Here is a 23,606-nt window from a genome sequence, read left to right on the forward strand (position 1 = left end):
ATTTGTCGAAGATTTGTAGAACGAATTTGCTTATTCTGTTATTTTATTGTTCAAAAATATCTGACGTTTGGCAACTGATTTGTTTGCAACTTTGATTTGAATGATTGTCAATCTAACCATTTGCTGTCAAATGCTGCTGTTGTTTCTCTATCTCTTGCTCTTCCCTACCCGCTCACTCTACCGCAATTCGAGGGCCACTGGCTTTCGAAAACAACCGTTCGGTTGCTACCGCGTACAAAGCACAACGTTCCCATCAGTACGGCGTAGGATAGCAAAGTGGTCGAATCGCGTATCGTGTTCGTACCGGAAAGTTAGTGGAAATTGGAAGTTCAGCTTTGTTTTTTGCTTCATGATGTGTTTTTCGTTCGCCTTGCTGGTGGGCCATTTTCTCGATACTGCTATCCACTGCACGTGAAGTTGCAAAGTCTTCATGCGTTTGTAAGTCGTGTTTTCGCAAAATCAACGAGCGGCTTAGTTTTTCTCGCTTTCGACGCCTTCAATTTCGTTTACCCCTCCGGCTCCGACACCAATCGGCAACTTTGTGGTGGAAAGCATCTACCGCAGCATGCGAAGGGCACAAAAGCGAAAACCACTAGCGCAGAAAACAAATGGTTTCCGCCGTTAGCTTATTCGGTTCTACCGATTTGGTAAAAGGGGCACTCTTGAGATAAGGATATAATGTGTTTGTGTTTGTGAAAAAGTATGTACAAGAAAATAGTTATCAAAAATAAGTGCCTAAGGACGTGTGTTTTCCCCCAAAACACGGCAAAGGAAAGCTGCCAAAAAATGGTGTATGGGAAAATTTTCCAACGAATAAAAATCAATAACAGTGATGAAGGCGACTGGTCCAGTTGGCCCGGGTGCTCAATAAACGTCAGACACATGCATAAATCACAAAAGAGGGGTTTCCTAACTTATTCTCAAATACCCTTTTCCTTGAACAGTTGGTCTTTCATTTTCAAGCAAAATTTTAGCTTGGTCTTATCGCACCGGTAACAACGAATGTTTGAAATATATACAGCCCCTACGAGCACGATCTCAGGAGCGTCTGAACATATTCACGATAAGCAAGGAAGAGTTTCAAAAGATACGGCTGCTGCGGTTTATATTTCCTTTTTCGCAAAAAATCAAAGGTTTTCCACGAGTGTTCTCAAAATTTTAAAGGGACAAAAAAAATCATCTGTTCTTTATTTACCGTACCCACTCCTGTCGTATTTTGTTTCTGTATTTATGCATGTGTGTTGTTTTGTTAAAGCAAACAACTTGTTTACCAACGGGACTCCTTGTTTTTTTTTTGCCAGTGCTGCTGCATCGAGAACGCAAGATGGAACAGGTTTTTGATCGATGGCTCGATGCATTTCCCGTGTTTTAATGGTGACTGCAACTCGCCAAAAGCGCTGAAAGTTTCCTTCTTCCGTAATTAGGTGTGTTGTAAAAATGTTTTCTATTCTTTGTTGCACTTCATGAGCGGGTGTTACAACCTTTCAGAGGTGATGTGGGAACTGGGATTTTAAATTTACCAACTGACCGGCGTTGTTCTAACTGGAATCAAACTGGAAAGGGTAAATTGGTACAAGTGTAAATTATAAAATCAATCATGTAAAAGTGATGCGAAAAAGGTGTCGTACCGTAGCAACGCAAGAGGACAGTGAATTCGTACATCCCAGTAGTAGGCTGGATACATGTTTCTCAAAGCCCTACCGAAAAGGGTTTCTGAAAAAAAAGATGATTTAATGTTGAAGTTTTCGTTTGTTTCAATTAGTACGAAATCGTCGTTTGTGAAGTAAAGAAATAAGTTGTGTATATTGTAAAGTGTTTGAAAGTGACGCAGGCGGAAGCAAACCTTTTCCGCGTATTGCCGAAAGAAGCGGATCGTGATCGATTCTGTCGCGGTGGAACGACCGGAAACCGTTGACCGAACCGGAAGTGCGCAGACCAACAGGGAGACCAGCAGTAGCAGCAGCGCAGGTAAGCCAGCGGGGTTGGTTTTTTGCTTGCCACGTGTGGGACGAATTCGTGGGACGCGCAACAAACTGGATGGCGAGGGAACGCCACGATGTCGACGTTGTCTGCCGCACCGGTTTCTCTGGCCAGCTGAATGGAACTACCCCCGCATATTCGCGTTTCAGTATCGAAAAGGGGCCAACATTTATGCACGGGCTCTAGTTAAGAGCGTTGCTTAGGGGACGCAGACACGCTAGGGCACAAGAAAAACGTCACCCTACACGATAGCTGGGAAGTTGTAACCCCATGATGAAGTACGGCATCATTTACAGTGCAGATCGAAATAAACGTGTCATATAGTTTCTAAATTATGCTATATTCAACGTTTTGCAATGTATAGGCACTTTTGCCATGGTAGAGATTTGAATTACATGCACATTAATAGCTGGATAAATTTAAAATATTTCAGTCGAATGTGTTTGGCGCTCACGAGTATGGTGTCCAGAAATACATGCCGTGTACAGATAGAGGCATCTACAGAACCAACGACTGGTTATTTCGTCTCCCCACACCAGGGAATCCAGTTTTCATCTGTCCGATTCAAGATAACCTCCCTTTTGGTCCGCAACTGTGAACGGGCGCTGGCGTTCGAAATGGCGTACGAAATGCGCTTTGTTCCGATACCTGCGTGGGCCTTCCGGAGGCCGGAATAATCTCGTATTTGCCGCGTAATACCGTGAATCGGATGGTGGTGGTGCAACCTGATGGAAGGGGCGCGAGTAATACTTCGAAGTTCACCGATCCAGACCATCCATCCTGTGACCCTGACTGACTGGGCTTGCTTGTTTGTAGGGGAGGGTTTTTCTTTCGCCCTGTTGGAATTACATAAGCGCTCGTTTCATTCAGAAGAATCACTGATGCCGTAAGCAAAAGTGGACGGACTCGGCCGAGGGTGGAATGAACAAAATGACGTGAGGGACAGAGATTCCATGGTGATCTCCGAAAGAGCATCGTTCGTACGTGAAAGGCACTTCCAAGTTTGAAGTCTGTATAGTCCCTATAACCAACTACCACTACCATCCCTTCGGTTTCCATTTGAAATTTCTGCAATTTAACTCTTGGCACGGGGGTGAGTGATATTAGAAAATTGTTCTACAAGTTTAAAGCTAGGCATCGTTGAATTGCAAAAAGACATACGAATTATAAAGACTGCTGTTCACTAGTTATTGCGCAGGCACAGGAAATACTTGTGTCCTAGAGGCGACCCTGACCCTATTTGAACTTATAAATTTGGTGGCAATCGGAAGAGGGATATCTTGGCAGAAGATAATCTTTGGCAATGATTTCCTATGACGCCTGAACCGTCAGTGGAGTTATTCAAAATAATATAATCAAGATTAAAATTAAGATAACCTTTGTACCCTCCAAGCAAAATTATGCAATTGAGTAAAATCAAATGAAAACAAATGCCTTTTATGGATTTCACCACGATCGTCACCGGCCCAAAACTCGACTAAACTGTTGAAGGTTCAGTCAACAGATTGTTACGACCGACCATCGTCTTCCTCCAAACGGAAGAACTCGCCATCCACCATCGGTAGTACGTGATATTGCGTGATACCTTGTTAAAAAAATCGAATCACGAAGATATTTATATGATTGAGGAGAGGAACAGCCGAAGGAAGCAACAAAAAAAAAAAAAAAGACGAAAGATGCCAGCCAACACAACGAGCACAAATGGCAAACCGGTTTTTCGCGGATACGCGAGACTAAACCCAAGATATCGAACAGCTTACGAGAGCTCTATTGATTAAGGCTTTTATCGGTTGGCTGTTTTTTCCCCCTTTTCCTTTTGTTAATTTCTCGCACTCTGCTTTGTGATCGGGGTTGGCTTTGAATTTCTATGAAGATTTGCCGAATATCCGGATTTTGATGAGTACCGGTGTGTGTACGGGTTGTTGGAATATACAGGTGTTTTGAATTACATGGTGTTCCATACATGTTTCAAGAGGCTGCAATGGCGACCGAGCAATAGGAAACACAATATTATATCGAAAAGTTTCTAAAAGGATTTTTTTACCTTATGTTTAATTTGGTGCTCTCAATTTGATATGCACTAATTTGTCAGCTGATTTCTCACTTTTCGTAATGATGTTTTCGAAGCTATTTAAAAAACTATTTCTATTTCTATCAAGTATACCTTTTATGTTTTCTTCTAGCACATGGAATTTATACATTACAGAGTTATCATATGTTTGTTTCCCGTCAGAAGTATTTGATCGAATTTATAGTTTGTTAGTTGGCTGCCATATTCTCTGCATAATATTCGTTTCGGGGCCGGATAGTTTCGATTGTTTTGTTTTTTCTACCTTTTTTGTTTTGCTTCGCTGCCAAAATCTTCATCGTCAGCTCAATCTATAAAAAAGGGGCAATGCACGCAAAATCGTGGATACAAAAATTGGATTTCAAAATGACGTGGCATTAAACCGAATGCATCGAATTAAAAAAGAAACGGCGTCGCAACTCCCACCATCCATTTGCTGTATTTGAACGGCACCTTGCCTGCCCGGGGGGAGTTCCTCGCGGTAGGTTTTTAAATGCTTCGAGAAACTTCCCCCGGCCTAACATGAAACCATTGCGAGCTTTGGTAGTCTCGAAATTGGTGGAAAATATGGTGGAAAAAGCTCTTCGTGCGCCTCGCCTCGAAAATAATAGCTGCAGCAATAGGCAGATACATCGCCGCTGGAAGATAATTTCCACCTCCCGGCGTTATAGTTTATCTTTATAAAGCTATGCCCCCAATAAAATTGGCTATTTTCGCCCAACTTTTTGCACCTTTGTTTCCACGTTCGCCTCTTTATTTTCCTCCGGTGGATAAAAACGCTCCAAAATGAGTCCCTTGAGAACGGCAGTCGAGAGGGCAAAGTTCAAACCTTGTTTCCTGAGGCTATGTTAAGTTGTACCTTGCATGGACTATCTTGTCTTTTAACTTTTAGTTTTTCTTTTCTATGTTTATTATCTTGAATAGTTTAAGCTCGTCGCAACCCGCGCAATTTCGCGATTGGAGACGTCAAGATATTTGTTTTTTTTCTTATTTTTTTCCATTCCGCTGTCGTCATGTTGGGTATTGGTTATTTGTGCAAAATGGTGCGAAAGAACCCAAGATGAACTGGCGGTACAGAAGGATAGTAAAACTGTGTACAGCAGTTTTATGATGATGCCAAAATTACTGTTTTTGATCTTGATCGGGTTTGCCAATTTTGCTGTTGGCGGTTTATCCAGCTTTTTATTGTTCGTTGTTACATTCTGTATTGTTGAACAAATTGAAGCTTTATGTTTTCCCTCAGTCTTCTTCGTTTAATATCTGCTGTCGGATATTGAAATTACTTACATTTGTATTTTAAATAGTATGATTTTACGAGTTTACTAATCAGTTTTTGACAGTTTTGGGTTTGTTTTTGTCGGCATATGTAAAGAATCGCAAACCGTCAAATGGCACCCATAGTGCAAATATTAAAATTTTCTAACCTCAAGTTCAACGCTCGTGCATTCGGCGTAGATCTGGGTGAAGTATGGCAAATCAAAATCAATTTCCTAACCCGCAGATCGGGGCAAGTTTTGCGTTTTCACCAGTGGTGCACCTCTTTGCTCCGGAGGGGCCACGGTCTCCCTCGCGAGGCTTGGTAAATCGCGTTTATCTTGGCACCCCCGGCCTCGATAGTTTGCTGTGGAAACGCTGGCTGGTTGCGGTGTTGCGGGGGCTGCTCTAGTGGAAGGAGAAGTGCGTGCACCGGTGGCTCGATAAGTAAAGTAGCTCACCGTGCAAAAAAAGTAGGTTTAGCCCGTTGGGTGTATGGGTTTCTGTTTTCCCTTTTTTTCTAAACCACACACTTCCATCACGGAAAAAGGAAAAAAGTTGTGCAGACTTGCAGAGTGGAGGGAGCCCAATGAAGATTTTCTTATTCGCACAACAACGGCGAAGCTATCCCGCTGTCATGGGTGCAATTCCGCGTTTTCACAATGGTTTTTATATTTATTTTTCGCTCTCAAGAAGCAGAAATGTGAAAATCATTTGTCAAAAAGCAAAAGAATCCAATTAGGAACACGTTCTACTAATTCATTCGATGCCGAGAAAAGAAAGCTATACATATCTGTGGATCAGTAAAAATGTTATCTATCCCGTCCGGGATTGTTACCGGAGGCTAGAAAAAAAGTTGGTGGATTTTATAGATAGTAGTTTTTCGTTTCGTTTTGTCGCAGAAATCATGCACCGTACGTGCCATATAAACAGGGAATATTAGTATATTTTGGTGATCGTTACGATATTCGCCTGCCAAAAGGTGAAATCGAACTCACTGCCGCCATGTGATAGTTATTTTTTGAACACGGCGGGAGGTAGGTTTGGTTATTACGTTGGGGCTTCCACGGTTTCATGGGAATTTTGGAACGAAAATTTGTTCAAAAAAGCACTAACAGGTTAGCGTTTTGATTAGTTTCGATGTTTTCTATATTGCGATGTTCCAAGTTTTCGTAGGTCTATCTTTCATTCATTGACTGCTAGTTCACCTGAACTACATCCTGCCAGTATAAAAAAATAGTAATATTGTAGTAACATCTTACTTCTCCTTAAAGCTTACTTGCTGAACATATTTTCACTTTACCTATGGTTGAGTGGGCCAATTGTCACGTCTTTCCTTCCACCACACTCGTAATCAATCAGTGCCGGCATCGATCGGTTGAAGGAAACGTTTCGAGGTGTTGACACCCGGGTGAAATTTGGAAAACAGCTGTTGATAGCTGCCTTCTCTGGGGTTTGAAATAAAATGCCTCCAAAGTCGTGCACTAAAATAACCCCAAAGCGCGTGTGTTTGTGTCACAACAGAGGCCGGGGAAGGCTGGTCGCTTTTTGAAAGTAAAACCGGCACGGTTTTTTCCGGTTCCTATTTCCCTCCGTCAAGATGGAAGTGAAAAGCGATGATGTGTTGCTGTGCCGTAAATTAGTTCAGGAAGCAAGTGTGTGAAGTGGTCGCTAGTCATACATTTGTTGTAGTTTATTGCCTTAGACAAATTCCACGAATTGTTCCCAGATAAATTGTGGTGGCAGCAGTTTCAAAGTCCACATATTCGTTGTTGTGTGAAATGCAAAGGAAAAAGGGAAGTTTTGCTGAACATATACCAAAGAATTTTTTATTGATAAGATTGCACATTTTGACTGTAATTAATCAAACTTTTTCCACAATTTATTGCTGGTCTTGCGTCATTACTTCCATGGACAACAACATGGACTATAGTCGATTAGAAAATTTAACACCGTGTACGTTATTTTAATGGGCTGTAAATGATGGATAATTTCCTGGAAAAGTGTTTTACGTTGCATGATTGAAATAGTAATGAAGTTGCTTGATTGAAGTTGTTGTGATTTGGTTCGAAGGTTAAAAAAGAATCTGTTAAAAAATTTCGATAAAAACTGTGTGAAGGGGGTGTGTTGATAACTAGCCATTTAATAAAATTTTAAATTGTTTTGAAGATTTCAATAATATAATTCGTTCTTGAGAAGGCAGTTTTATGCACATAATATTTGAAATGAAAGTTAAGAACCTTTTGGATGCATGGAAATGGTCGCAATTTGTCAACAACAACTAAGACCAATTAAAACATTATCGTTTTATTGTTTTGCTTTCTATTTTTTTGTTATGATTCATAAAATTTTTATCTTGTGACTTCACACAAATTCATTAATCAACCTTTTGGAATACTAGCTTATTTGCCCGGTTACACGGGCACTATGATTTTTTTTTATGTGAAACCTATCTTCTAGGAAGTGGAATATAAAATTTTAGTCTAATATAACATTCAACGTTTTATTCCAAGTCCAGATATCACTTGTTCACTTGTCGAACCATTTAAATCGGTATTATACAACTTCATATTAATCTTAGGAAGCTTTGAAATATTTATTGCTAAGAAATGTGGATCAATTAAATCCTTCAGTTTTCTCGTGTTTGTCCATCGGAGTGAGCTCTGGATTTCGTTCTGGTTGGTATGTAAATCATGGCGATATTTTTGTATTGTGTGTGACTATATTTTATATGAAATTTTGTTTTGTATGTGTTTCGAAGCTCTTGAAGAATCTTGTATTGGAGAAAACAGTTCTAAGGAAATTCGCCATCACTTCTGTTGGTGGTGCATTTTGTTTTTCTTTTTTTTTTGTTGAATGATACGAAGACCATTGCTAGTTACCTGGTGTCGAGTTTTTTTTTACTTGACTCTATTCAACGTATTTTATAAGGTCCGGGCCCGGTGCCGCGCGAAAATTTTAAATTGCTTCAAAACACAATTTCAACATGAAAAGTGTTTTGTTAATCCAAGTATCTTTACTCTTTCCCAAATCAAGCTGGTTGCTATAGCAATCAATGTAACTGTCGGTACTTTTTGTCAAAAGTAAATACGCTTCGATATTTTTGTTCATGCTTCATATTTATGGACAAACTGAAAATACTAAACATTCGTGGCAAGTTAGTGACTTCAAACCGAGAACCAAGCGAATCAGGACCGATCATGAAGACGCTAATTCAGTTATTCTGTTGTGGGATTGTTGGTTTGAATAGTTTTCCCTATTCCATCAGCAGGTTACTGGTTTCATAGCACACTTGCATGCAACTTGAGATTGCGTGCAACATGAGAATGTACAACTTGCAAGCGCACTTTACTAAATTTTATAATTTGTAGATAGATAGATAGAATAGAATAGAATAGAATAGATAGATATAGAAGATAGATAGAAGATAGATAGAAGATAGATAGAAGATAGATAGGAGATAGAAGATAGATAGAAGAAGATAGAAGATAGATAGATTATTTCATTCCATGAACAAAACATATAGAGTCCAAGTCACCAGATGTAGCAAAGTCACTGTAAGGTGCCCATAAAACTATCAATTAGTAAATATCAAGGTAGAGTTCGCGTTTCTTGAGCAATTTCGGTGACAGCAGTGATTAGAAGGGAAGTACTTTTCACCTTCTTCGAACTAAACCCCAATGCTTCGATGAAACCTTCCGTGAGACAAACTGAACAGAGGGATCAGAGGGGAAAAAATCTTCGTTTCAGTGGCGGCCTGAGTTTTCAACCGCTATCTGGTTTCATAAGTTTTTCATGGCTTCATGGTCGGTTTTGGTTGGCTGGCCCGACACGAAAGTGCTCGGGACGTAATGGCCCAGGGGTTTCGGGCCGTTTTTCAGTCAAGTTTACACACGCTAGAGAGGCTGATAGCGCATCACGATGTGTCACGCGTGTCCGGCCATGCTGTTACTCCGCGCCTCCTTCTGGCGGCATGAAAGTTTATTTTTATATCGCGCCCTGGTCGGCTTTTTCGTTTTCGAAGAGTGATGTGAATTGTCCCGATCCGAAACATTAAGCCTCTTTTCTGTTTTGTTTTGTTGAATGAAAGTTTAGACGGAAGGAAAGGAAAAAGTGTGTATTTTTTGGCGACATTTAATGGGACCCCAATTAAATGGGCACATGGCCGCATACCGAAAATAAGGAAATGCAAACAGTAACTGACAGAAAACATGAGTGAATTTTATTTACAACATTTTATGTTCAATTGTTGTCATCAAATGATGTTTGGTCGCGAAGAATACTATATGATTGTTCATCGGTTAGCAGTGCATTATTAATTCTAATGCAACCGGCAAAAACAACATCACAGCGGCAATTGGATCATTTTCCGATCAACGATGTTTCTTCCTTGACTTTGTCTTTTGATTGACTTCGTATGCCTTCCAGTTTTATGTCCTGTGACGTGTGCGTGTGTAGGTGGAAGTGCAATATGCAATTAAAATGTTGAGGCGCATAAAAAACGTCACTTCCTTTAGGGTCTTAATTTATGGTAACGATAAAGTTGTTTTTATGTACCTGTTTAATGCGGCTTAGAATCAACAAGCCTTGGTATGGTTTGTTTTTACGATTGTGTGTTTCGTATTTGTCACAAGTGCATGTGCATAGGGGTCCCCAATGCAGAGGTTCGAGAAAATGAAAATTTATGAACCTTTTTATCGAACTTGAATCAAGAAACAATTCTCCCCGATGGTGGGTTGTGTGTTTAAACTTTTTTTATGTGTTACGATAATTCTGGCCTGGGTGAGGAATAGACGCCTGATTTTTGTCGCTTCACGCATCGTTTCTTATGCTTACTTTGTTATAATGACCCCCTAGGGATCAGCCCGATAGCAAAGAAGTGTCGCTGAGTGTGAAGTAAATTTATTTTAGTACAAAAACTATAAAAAACACTTTAAACAATTCGGTTGATAAATTGAAGTTTCGAATGGTTAATGAATTTAACTGTTCTCGGTGTGGCTTCATGTGGAATATTGGCTTTTTTTGGAGTTGAATGTTGACACCATTAACCATTTCTTTTGAGGTTTCTAATGAGGTTAAAACAAGAGACGTAAAGGGTTTTTCTTCGACACTTCATGTAATACAGACAATCCTTGTTTATGTTAACAGTATCACATTTGATGGATAAAAATGTTAATCAATACTAATGTTCACTGCAATATAAAAATGTCTAAATTAACTCTTATATGTTGTCTCTAAATAAGTGATTTATGTTAGTTGTTTCATTCGCACAATTGTTTCAATGGCTGTTTTCCGGTTCGATTCCCCACCGAGGGAAGTAAAAATACATCTCTGTAATTTACGACACGCAGTTTATTCTTTCCGCTTCGACATTAGACCCTTCACCTTCACTATCGTTCGGTTCAATCTTCCCGAATATTTTTTTATTCAACATTCTTCACCGAATGTTTGGTTCGGTTGCCGATTGAGCAAGCCAGACAGCTACCTTTCTTTCACTTGATGAATTAGGTTCGGGCTGGAAACTAATTTGTATTTGGTAAATGACTGGCTAACGAGGGACACATACCTCATTGAATATGATGTTTTCCCTGCGTCGCCGCGGGTTACACCATTTGGTGGTGTTTTTTTCTCTCTTCTGTGTGTTCCGAGTGTTGTCGTTAATATTCATGAGCATTGCTACCGGTTATATGGTATTTAGATTTGTTTCTTCTTTATCGGTTGTCACAGTTGACCTGTCATTCATGAAATAATTCCAGCACGGACAAGGAACCAAATTTTGTGTGTTGAAAGAAGGCTCACAAGTTAAATACTTTTTCTAGTTTAAGTGTTACTTTTTACCCAGGTGAATGTTCAAATTTTAATATTGGATGTATTTTGTTTCGATGGTGTGTACTTTTTCAAGTAATTTATTTATCTTTGTCTTTCTTTTTTTGTCTTCTAGAATCTGAATCCGTCCAACGGTACACAACAAAATCGGCATCATGCCAGATGATGATAAGGAATCGTCTGTACGGGTGGCCGTCAGGTGAGCGAAATTATGCTTTAATTTAACGTATTGAATTTAAATATAACTCAAAGAGGAAAACAAGGAAAACAAAAATTATCAGTGAAGATATTCTGATAGCTTGCGAGTATCTGATTGATTCGTTGCGGTTGATGGAATATTTTAAAAGAATGTTTGAAGACAGAGGACCAAAAGCAAAAAACCACCATTCATCATTTACTTTCCCCATCACGAGTTTGTTCTGTAAACACCTGAAAGGATGTTGCTACCGTCTATTGACTTAGGTGTCGTTGAATGTTCTATCTGTTTCAAGACATCGGATGTCGTAGACCCTTTCCACCGCCATTTATTTCGTCTGTCCTATTATTTTGGGTCTTTGTTGCCACAGTAGCAACACGAAACCGCGCGAGTCCTCTCTGTTCGTCGGTGGGAAATGGTTTCAAATTTTCATTACCACTTCCGGGAAGGGAGGAAACCTCACACGCTCTTTGAATAATGCAGGGAAGCGGTGATCACGACCACGATCCCGCTGATGGTGATGATGATCGTCATGTGTGTATGATAAAAACAAAAATTATGATCCATGTACCGAGTCTTGCCTGGAGCCAACATGTGGAAGTAAGCCTGCCCAGTACTCGGATGCTTTTCCAACGCCATACGCTGCCAGCCGTCCGGTGCAGTTTCAGTGTCTGCCATCTCAAATGCTAAATTATGTTTCATTTGAGTGAGCTCTGGCTGACATTCACTGTGTGTTGCCCGGGTGTGCGGAGTTGAAGTCGGCAGTGAAAGGAACGCTAGAATTGGTAAATCGTGCGTTGTGCGATCGTGCGATGCACATTCACCAGAAATGCAACGGCGGTAACCAATCATTCATAGTTTGGAGTGTGCTGCTTTGCCGGCAATTTGTTGCAAACGTTCGGTAAACGATTGATGGTGGTCTGTAAAAATTAGCATACAATTTACCAGCAGGAAGCCTTTTACTTTCGGCAGATGGTTCTCTTGTTGGTTCGCTTCCCGATTCGTGTTTGCACAGTTGACATTCAGCCATTCCTTTGCCATCATTACGTCAAGGCTTTTGTGGCAGGGGAAATATAGCTGAAGCTCGCTTTCGGTGGAGTGGATTGTTTGGTTTTCCAACTTTCCTTGACCGATGGCAAAAAGAGCGTACGAGGTGGATTCTATTTGCCAAAAATGTTTTCATACACTTCCTACCTTCCTGTGGACGGTGTGCGATGACACACTCACTCCATATGAATCTCGGCACCTAACCGGTATGGTGTTGTCCACTGAGGCTACTTCACCTTCATCGGTCATCAAACTTCATAGTGCGCTTGGTTCTTTTGGTTGAATATTATATTATTAGCATGCAACTGTGAACTTTGGCCACTATTATTTATAGACTTGTCAGTGGCAACCGTGAAACGTGTCACGCCCCTCCCGGTAGTAGGCGAGCACCATAATCAGGTGTGGAAGTAAAAAGAGTATACTTGCGAGAAGTATTTGGTGTACACTGGCTCTTTGTATATTCGTTAAGAAGAGTTATCATTTTAAACTCAGCCTGTCCTATATTAAATTCTTGCAAACCTAGTCCTCTATTGGCCAATGGCACAGGGAGTACGTTATTTTGTAGCAGTACCTCCAATATCCCGGGATCTCCATAGATGGGCCATCAGAGGCAATCAATTGTATCCGTCCTTCCGCTGAGGTTAAGTGCGTACGTGGTCCAGTTGCACAAAACACCCGGCCGGGGCCCTAATGAAGCGGTCAGACAGCGGGATGATCAGTATCATCGGCTAAACGACCGGTCGCCCCCCATTCGGACCAACTAAGGTCACGCGCAGGTCCACCTCGTCTTGAACGGTGCAGTAGTGTTTTGTGACTCATCCGCTCAATGACTGAGTGATTTGTGTGTTTGCGGTCGATGTAACCTTAAATCTTATCATACATTTACGCAACTCCTGCCCGATGAGAGGCCCTTTGATCGCAGCGGATTCTCCGACTGATAGCGAGATAAAGTCTCCCACGATGTCGTCGTCGTGTGGTGCGTGCGGATTAAGCTCTGAGGCAGCAGTACGCACCGACTACGAGAGGGAGATTTATCGCATTTACGTACACACATCACACTTCGTCAATCATTCACGCGTACCAACTTGGCTTGGTGGAGCTGGACGGCTGCGATTACCTCATCATACGTCTAGAGAGGACGCGAAAAAAACAAGCTCGCGCGCGCGCGCGCGTGAGCGTTTGTTTGGGACTTGCGTAGATCGGAGCGTCAGGTCGTCTGGCGTCCGTCTCCAACGGTCGAAATCTGTCCGCCCGAATCTGATCGGTGATGCCATAGTAGAGAACGTCGCGCCAGTACCTCCAAAAACTCCCCGGGTGGGTAGTCGAGAACCGAACCTCTCCGGGGTGTGTGCCCCCTTCTGCCAAATCCGCCAAACATCCGTCAATTTTTGGCCAACCCCCAAATCGATGGCTTGAAGCAAGTCTGGTCCATGCCTTATATGAAGATTTCTGACGAACGCAATGACGCTCTGAATAAATATCCGACATCCTCCGGGATGTGCATATCCGTCGAAAGCGGTGCGTAAGTAAGTGTCCGTCGGCGCACACTGCTGGATCTTCCTCCCTTAAGGTCGATGATGGAGTTGTTGATATTGTTAAATTACCCCGCAATCGGTGCTGCTTCATCGTTAATGTTGTTGTTGATTCTCAGCCGGTTCTTTCTGGACCTACCCGTTTGTTGCGTATCGCCTCGGGCGGTATCGACACATTTGGGTAAATATTAGATCATCTTGTTTTCTGAGCAGCTTTGCTCAGGTGTCAACGATAAGCAGCGGTGGTTCTCCTCGCATTCCCGTGGGTTTGGAACTGGGACACTTCCTGGAAGCGACGAAGTATGGGGTTATCGGTAGGAGGTTGTTTGCCCTGCATGTAATGTCTTATTTGTATTCTTGCTTAAGAGAACCATCTTCGCTCTCTAGTAAGCTAATTTATCCAGAATTAAATTTTTCTCAAACCGTAAGTCCTCTTATAGGAAATCAGTTTGCTCCAAAACGATACAACAGCCCAACGTTGTTTGTGGAACACTTTCATTCGGCTGCGCGCATGATGCAGTGCACTTCAGTCGCAGCCATTTCTGCGGTTAGTGAACAAGCAGGTCATTGAATGTATCTAGCTCACCGCCAACGTATTACCATTAGACAGGCTGCCATTTGAAAGAAGTGAAAGATAGAAAAGAAGGGGGAACCAAAGAAAACGAGATTGTCTGCCTGTCGGTTGGGTTAAAATTAGGCGTCAATCTTGCGTGACCTCCGCAAAAACCTAACGCAATTACCGATGATTGTGGAAAATGCATTTGCGCAATGGTCTGTTGTTGAGCTGCCTGAGCTTAAATGTTGGCCAGTCTGTTTCGTATCCTGCTCAGTACGTGAATCGGGGAACGGAACATGCTGCGTATTAAAATTAAGCTGAGAATGTCAGATCCGATTGCTACATCGTTAAACTCATCTGCGGAATTGAAGATTTGAAAGAGACCTCACAAATCGCTTGCAGTTTAATCCTCTCCCGGTTCTCCTGGTGATATCCATTACCTCAACGAAGTTTTATGATCACCAGCTGACATCTCTCCCCGTGTGCCACACATCGTAACGGCCCCGGAGAAAATTGATGCTTGTCAAAGAAAATGGATCCGATTTCCCTTGAACTGTGTCCACGGCAGTGGCAACCCCCGGGTGGGTGCTATTTTCCAATCTATTTTGGTGACAGCTTCGACCATCGATACCGGTCTCTAATACGCCAAAGCCTTGTCCGGTCTCAGGCGGTCCAGCGGGAAAAGTCAGCAGCTTGTAGTTTGTGAAAGTACTTTCACTAGATTTACTCTGCAGGAAGACCAGGCGAAGTGCCAGCAGGAGACGCACTCGATCGAGAGATTAAATTGTGGCGAAGCGTGTGTGATGGGTGCGCGCCATCGAATGCCAATTCCGTTCGGGTATGACCGTAAAAAACCAATAAGTGGTCGGATGAAGTATTTTCATTGGAGTTTTAATTAAGATTAAATCAACCATTGTGTGCTCCCGTCGGCTACGGTTGGTTGGGGCTTTTAATATTTATTGTGCTCCGTTTAACGATTGCCGGATGAATCGTTACAGGATTAAGGGTGATATCCACTGCTTTTTTGGGTTGGTTTCGGAGGTTGTAGATATCGACAGTTTTGGACACAAGTTGAATTTGTAAATGGAAAATGCATCTCAATACCGACAGAGAGACAGCTTACGCGAAAGAGTTCGCTTTTGCTTAATTAGGGCATGTTTTGAATGCAATGTACCGGGAATCGATCTACTAAATGTGTTACTTCCAATCAGACACGAACCAAGATGCTAATGAACTGCAATGCCTTAGTCGAGGCAAGAAACTGCACGCACGTAATTCGATACCGAGATGCTTGCTGAACGTTTCTGCCAAACGTCTATTTCCAGTCTTCCGGCAACACAGCTACTCGTAGTCGGTATGACCCTTGCTGCGGTTTTCTTGCTTTGAAAAGGAAACAAAATCCAAACACAGTACCGGGGATATTTTGCGTTGCCAATCGTGCCGCAATCGTTGCGGTCTCCTTTGATATCGGTAGCGGCAAAGCAAGGGAGCCATCGAGCACCGCCATCTTCCCTACACTGCTACCGGCGGCTACTGGGTACTTTGTGCGCCGCGAACGTGATCCAACCTCGGTGACGCCGCCACATTTTTGTCACCTTAAACGATGCACTTCACGGAGAGTGCGGTGGCCCAGCGCCGGTGTGGCATTGCTGGATGGATGGATGCCTAGAGATAGCAAATTTGCCAATCGAGGAGGGATATTTCACGGTGCCCAGCGTTCGTTGTTTGCCTAATCGGTTACGGGTGTGCGGTGTCGAGAGTGAGAAGCTCGGGTACATTAAAGCTGCCGGTGGCGGAACAAACACGAAAGGTTCCACACGTATCCAATGCTATAAGGCACGCCAAAGGGTTCTACGTAGCACCGTTTGGGTTCGGGGCGAGAACATCTGACGCTTTGTAGCTGTGTGGCGAGTGTTACAAACTGTCGTAACACGAGAGGGATCGATGAAACCGCCTCGGCGGTACCTCTGCAACCTCAACAAACGATTATGTGCCGCCGTACACACAATGTTAAGGTCAGGTGTTATGCCATCCAACGGTGGTGGAAGTGCTGTAAGCGTTTGGTTTTGTGCGTGCTATACCTGTTGAAGTCTGATGCGCGATTGGCTATAAATTTTCCCATTTTTCTGGTTCGATGGATTGATGGTTATTCTGCTTGGCAGAGGGTCCTTTCAATGGCTTCCCAATATCCGGCCAAGTTCAGTAGAATGGCTCCAACTATTCAATAGGGCCATAACTATTAGATAACCTAACGTGAAAAGATGTAAACATGTATAATGATCTCGCGGCGTATAGCACTTGTGTTGTGGCCGCACCCTTTTCGAAGCAATAAGACACGATTGGGGAGTCATTGTGTGGCCTATAAAACGGTGTAAACAGGTCAGTACGCGGTGTACGTACCAGCCAGCGTGCTCTGTGATGGCGCTTTGGTGATCACACGGGTGGAAACCTGTCCGAGGTTACAATCAGACCTTGGTGTGGTAGAATTTCAAGAGCAAACGCGCCGCATCAACCGGCACCTACCGACTCTGTGCCGTAATTGCCAGACAAATCGTACAGCACCGCGTCAGAGAGAGTGGAGCACCCGGTAGCGTCTGATTGAATCATGTGTATGTTTGGGAACTAAAATAGGATTCGGTTGTGGTCCCGAAAATGTGAGTGAAATGATGTTTTTGGGGTAAATGTAGTCAGGCGTTGCCGGCCTCCCGTACCCCGACGTTGTGCTGTCTCGGGCCTTAGTTGTCCTCCGTACCAACGGTGGACTAAAATAGAACACTTCAGAGAGATCGTTCACACCGCTACGTCGTAGCGTTACGGCACAAGGTTGTGTGATTCGTGATTCGAGTTACGATTTTCGATAGATTGCGACGGTTGGAGGCATAGTACTCGGTTTCTAGTACACTAATTACGTCACTGTTGATGTGTGCGCTACCAGCCTCTTGACACACAACTGTGCAAAGTGGAACAGCGACCGAAGAAGATGTCGCCAAATTCTCCCCGGCGAGCCGAGTTCGTGCCTGGGGTGTGTTTGTTTTCCTTTCAAGGGACTGTGTTGGTTTGTTGTTTGATTTCGACGAAGTGTGACACTTGAAACCTCCTCCATTCACCAGCAGCAATCAAGTGGAGCATCTTGAGGGGTGGGTAAAGGACCACCAAGGAAGCCTAGGGCGCAGCTCTAGCTAGCCGCGCTGAGTCGTTCACGCTTCGCCGATTCGTTGTCAACAGGTTGGCTAATTTTTTGTCCATTTTGAGTCAAATCAAACCACGAAAAGCCCATCAACCGTGCCGTAAAGGTTGTCGGACTTTCTGGTGGTAATGATGATGATGTTGTTGACGGTGAAATGAGTGAGTCCGAGCGGCTGGCAGGCAAGACCTCGCATCAAGCACGCAGTAGCATGCGGGTGACAATTGTTTCACTAAATATTGTCATTCGTCCACAAAACAACTACTTTAAACAAGACGTTAGTTACCCGAAACACGCCTCCACTGTACGATTCCAACAAGAGTTTCGAGAGTCCTAGAGAACTTGGACCTGTCCGAGAGATACTCATGAAACCTTGACTGGCAGCGACACCGACAAAGTATAGGCCAAATAATGCGTACTTTGTGCGTAACTAAACACACGGTACCGATAAGTCGCACTCGGGTCGGGAAGGATTTGGTCCCAAGGTAGGCTGACTTGGTCACAGTAAGAGGTCGTCGAAGTAGCACCAGCAGCAGCACCAGAAGACAGAGGCGTCGTTGTTCATGCTCAAGCTCAGCGTGCTGTTTGCGTGAGGCAATGATTTGGTAAATATAGGATTGGCTTTGGCCGCTTGCTCTCTGGTGGCGTTGTTGGTTCGTACTCTTGCAAGAAGAACGTTATGCTGTGCATGGGGTTGAAGCATGTTTCATAAGCGACCAAAACACACAACCACAAAATAAAAAGACACCACAGGTACGCACTTTTGACTGGGTGGCGTAACGTTTGCGTTGGACTTTATCTCTTCGATCTGAGGGTAGGGAGGTGGTGGTGGTGATTATTTTTTAGAGTAAATATTTGACCTTAGTGCTTGATCTTTCGGGGAGTTTTTAACTATTTCTGTTCGCGCCTCTAGATCAAGAGTTCATTTTATCTTGGATGCTGGGACCCTTAGGAGTTTTCGTACACGGTCTTAGGGTTGGAGGTTGATATCCCGATTTATTCGTGTTGTGATCCCTGAACTGTCTAGTTTTGGAAATAACCTTGGATGTCATATTAACATTCTACCTCGTCCCAAGTCCTATTAATATCCGTCTCGTATGTTTTTACTTAATGTACATTAAAGGTTTTTGTTTTTAAATTCATAACTGAGGATAGTTGTATTGTACAAATGATCCTAGTTTGTTTTTTGTTTGCTGTTCAGTTTGATGAAACAAGCAAAAAACAACAACCCAATAGGAAAACCCACCCGTTTTGAGCATTCTCCTTTCTTTCGCCCTTAATTTCCTTACCTGCTTTCGCAACCTTCGCCTCGCATCGTTGGGCTCTGGGGGGGGCCACTAATTAAACGCCCCATTTTGGTACCGCAGTCGCGCGGGGGGAGCCTTAAAGCGGCTCGTATACATTTTGGGGCGAGTAAGCTTTGACGCCTTTTTTTTTTGATAGTTCAACCACCACCCCGGTTGGTGGTTTGCTGCTACATGGGAAAAATTGAGTGCTTTTTATGTCTGAATGTTTAAGTATCAAGACGTAAAGAAAATGAAAAGGAAAAAACATTCATCACCCGCAAGTCATTGCCCTCACGATGCAACATTCGCACACTGAGACTTTTCTTCAAGGAAAAGGGACCCCAGACCAAAAAAAATGGCCACACGAATGTAAACTGCTGCGGCATGCCGGAAGAAAGATTGCGCGTGATCTATTCTCTCACTTTCCTTGTAACTTTGGGGTTTTTTTTTGTAGCTTTGCTGGTGAAATGGTGAAAATGTCGGCGGCACGTGTTCACAGTACACTTCCAACTCGATCGTGTTTTGCCTCCGATAGGAGGGAACGAAAGCGCCTAGCGTCCCGGCCCACATTGCGTGCCCGTTAAATATAGCCTTGTCCGGTCGATCAAGCCCTAATTTGCCAACCCTGTTGGTGCGATCAGTGGGCGGCGATTCCGCTCCACAGTAATTAATAACGGCGTAAGGAAATGGCAAGCGAAAAAGCTTGATCGACACTGGGAAATGGAGCGCTAAATTCCGGCACACCCCGGGAAAGGTGATAGTTGCAGGGTGCCAGTTGTGCTGGTGGCGTTTGCCGATGACGGATTACTCCCTTTGCTTCTAGTTTTGTTTCGTTTTTCCTCTCTCACCAGCTTGAAGCTTGAACGTGTTTTCAAAAATACCTTTTTGTACCGTGTGTGGAGGTGTGTTGCATGTCTTGAAGACGTACGCCCGACGCGTTGCGCTAAATCTGTGCTGGACGTGCTTGAATATGCAAGTGGCTCGAGCAGCACCGGCCGATAACGCCATGCAAATTGTGCATGTACGTATAAGTGCACCATTAGGACAGAATTAAACTGCAATAGATGCACGAACCGTTTGGACCACGTGCCGTATGGCTTGGTGATTTTTTCTTGTTTGTTTGTGTGTGTGTGAGAGTTGATGCAAGTCTTAAATAATTAATAGCCGTTTAGCTCTCCACATCGATGGGCATATCGCTTCAATTTTCTGCTGCACTGAATAATTATTATTGAATAGAAAAAATGTTCGACAGGGTTGTTTAGAGCCACTCCGCAAGAGAACGTCATTGGAGATGTCAGCTGTAATCGTTTCAATACTTTACGATGCTTAAGCTACCCCATGACGTGACGTGAACGATTAGTAAAAGTCTTCTGTGAGTGCCCAAGACAAGCGTGCAGCTTTAAACCCTTGAATGAAACGGTTTTTATTGCAAATGATAAATCAGGTAGGCTTTGTTTTGCTTTTTAATTTGAATTTTCCAGAAGATCGAAAAACACTTCTAGTCTGTTTAATATCGCCAGCACCACACCCTAAGAATCCGCTACATCAATCGCTCGTTGCATGGGGTTCAATTGTGCGATATTAAAGGTTGTGTCGTTGCAGGATAGTTTAAAAGCGGCTTATGCAAATAAAATAATAATGATCGACAGTCGCGATCGTTCGACCCAAGTTCACCAGGGTCTCCATCCGGTTATGATGAATTAAGCAGCACGAACTACTCGACCCCTGGGTTGGCCAAAGCACTATTTCTAGACACCGAGACCACACATTACTCTCTTGCCTGATGTGATATAACGAGCCTGAGCATGAGTTGCACTTATCATCGGGCAAAGAAAACCGCCGTTTGATTAAACGTAAGAAGTTTGCCGCCGGCTTGGTTGATTTTTGTTATTCAATCCGGTATCTAAATTGACTGGGAGACTAATTGATTAGCATGGCATTATTAAATTACGCACTTTACGTGCACCACGTTATCGATCGGGGGACACAACACGGGTGACGTTAAGCTTCCGCCATTCGGATAAGATGGAGAATAAATAAAATCACTAACGGAGACTGGCTTGTTTTTTCTACAGCGAGAGGGCGTGGTGGAACTAAGCGAAGTACCAGTTTTCATTAGGCGGAGGCTCATTAGTGGTTGAGCGCTCAATTAATCCGATTGTGCACGTTAATCTTTTAATTAATTTTCAAACCATAACATAACAATGACTGTGAGAGGTCTTCTGGAGTCATCTCGGGTCGAATGTCAGTTGGTTCGTAAGCTCATTGATATTTACATTTATGTTTGATTGTTGAGTTTTTCTCTGTCTGATAATGTTTCCTCATTTCTTAATTGGATTTGTTTCCGTTATATCATCTAAGTTACCCTTCATTTACAATGGTAGTGATTGCTTTTAAATCAAATTAAATATTTATTTAATCCTAGAGGTTTTCACATTGATACGCCGTATAGTTTATTACCTAAACAAACTATTTGACCCTTCATTCAATTAGTGGTAGCATCAACATAAATGCTGATGCAGCGGTTCCCCAGAAATGCTGTCCCCAATCGAGTTGAAATGTGCTTAGGAAAAAGATGAATATTTTTCGACAGAAACTGTGTCCATTTGGCATCGTCTTTAATTCTTCTGGCCGCATGCCAGCGGACAGTTTTCCGTAATGGAAACAGACACATTCAATGTGGCACTTATTGCCATGTGTCCTACCCTACAGATTGCTGAGTGGCTGATTGAACATCAATGGTGATTTATATTGATCGGCGGATACCACCAACAGTAACAACACCAGCTGTATCATTTTCATTAGATCGAAAGTTGGTGGCGTACGTCTGTTTTCACTGCACTTTCATATTGATAGTTGCTTCATTCCGCTCGCACTTTAGAGCACGGTGCAATTCAATCGATTCAATTAGGGAACTGAAAGGCCACAAGACACGAGCAATACGATCTACAACAAATGTCACCGAAGTGTCAGTGTCTGAGGTTTTGATATTGATTTTGCCCTATCGGAAAAAAACATCTCGTGAAGTTGTCGCGTACACTTGAGATGCCCAGATTTAGGTTTCGGAAATCGAAAATTTTTGGCATCCCGCCGACCATCGTATCGATTTATATGTCGCCCACGCTATCTACAAGAGTTGTAAGAAGACATTCCAAAATTAAAAAGTTCTCGTAGGTGGCCACGGTACGGTAGCTAGCGCGTTGTCGTGGTTCGAGGTTGTCGGAGCTTGTTGGCATTGATTATTGATTAGCATACGGATTTTAACGATAGGCATTGAGTGTGGTGCTGAAACAGTGGGCTCTAGTGCGCAGTACTCTAGAGTACTTGAAAGCGAACCCGGCGGAGGCCCATGACTCGCCTCGATCGAAATCCCACCATGGAGGATGGAAGTCGAAGTCGTAGAAATGGCCTTACGTGCTAAAATCGTTTTCTGAAAAGTGGCATTTTAACATGCTAATTTAGTACTTTGCATGGTAGGCGTTTGACTCTTAACACGAGGGCGAACTCGGGAAAGGAATAGCAAATCTTATTGCCTGGTATCCCTGGAGTTATGTAATGCTTTTGGCCGGTTTATTCCTCGCCAAAGGTTATGGTTTTTCTTGGCTGCGCTATATTCGCAAATTTTTCATCAACTAAAAAGAAAAAATCCAAATTTGTTCATTAATCTTAGCCTCTGCGATCATCCGATGAGAGATGGACGTAACTATAACAATTTCATCTTTGCCGTCGAATGGACAGCTGGCGGAAATCAAACGGTGCCATCTGCTGACGGACGCACCGAACTGACCCTGCGCTTCGTACCTCTTCCTTTCCAGCTAGATTTTATGGCCGACGGGGGCGTCGACAACAAAACAGCGACAAACTACCGCTCCGCTGATGGAGAACCTGCTCGTGCACTGGTCCCCATCCTCCAGGCGAAGCGCTTCTGCTCCTCTGGGTGATGGTCGGTCGTTGGCGTGGCGTAGTAGTAACACATCTACTCCGTTGGCGCCATTCTCGCCACTCCTACCGTACATTCTTCATAACCCCGAGCTCAGCTGTTTTTGACTCCATACTAAAAGTCCACGGTACGGCATCGAGGATAGGTGTGTGCTTCGAGTTGGATCTCTACCTCGGGTGCTGTTGGGCAGTCGGTGCATGTCGGTCGAGGTATGGTTTGGTCAAGGACGACCAGTTTTTGTACGGCCGACTTTTGCTGGTGCAAGCGTGGAAATTGATCGTTGCGTAGAGTTCTTCTTCGGCGGGGCCGTTTTCATTCATTCATGAGCTCGAGTTCGTGCTTCTTTGGATAACTTTTTTTCTCTGCCGTTCATCTTGGTGGCTCGAGTAAACCGCATACGGCGAGCGCAGAAGGAGTGAAGGGATGATTTTTTACCCACATCTTTTGCTCTCACGATGGAACCATGTGTGTGCGCCCCCCGGCACACACATTATGGGAGGTTTGATGAGTTATGTTATGGCGCTCCGGGAAGTAGTATGCCACCTACGCGATGCGTGCAGTTATTAACCTTCTTTTTATGTTGGTTTTTTTATGTTACTTCGCCCATTGAATACATTTTACCCTTTGGCGAGGGAAAGAGTTGTGTCAGCTTAGGCTGATTGCCTGTCGAGAGGAATTTCGGGTGGGATATCTTCTCACCCACAGTTGTAAATGTATCTATTCTCCTTTGTAATTGC

At 43.3% G+C, this 23,606-nt stretch overlaps 1 protein-coding gene across 1 annotated transcript in view; it reads left to right on the forward strand.

The window, feature by feature from the left end:
* The first annotated feature begins 284 nt into the window (after positions 1–284).
* Positions 285–23,606, forward strand: part of LOC131263500 (kinesin-like protein KIF21B) — a 40,991-nt gene continuing 17,669 nt past the window's right edge. Inside the window, exons 1-3 of the mRNA XM_058265705.1 lie at positions 285–438; positions 1,763–1,968; positions 11,244–11,327. Coding sequence (XP_058121688.1) covers positions 11,284–11,327 — 44 coding nt within the window. The 5' untranslated portion in view covers positions 285–438; positions 1,763–1,968; positions 11,244–11,283. The remainder of the gene's footprint in view (positions 439–1,762; positions 1,969–11,243; positions 11,328–23,606) is intronic.

The sequence above is a fragment of the Anopheles coustani genome, chromosome 2 (assembly GCF_943734705.1).
Source record: "Anopheles coustani chromosome 2, idAnoCousDA_361_x.2, whole genome shotgun sequence".
Classification (NCBI taxonomy): Eukaryota; Metazoa; Arthropoda; class Insecta; order Diptera; family Culicidae; genus Anopheles; species Anopheles coustani.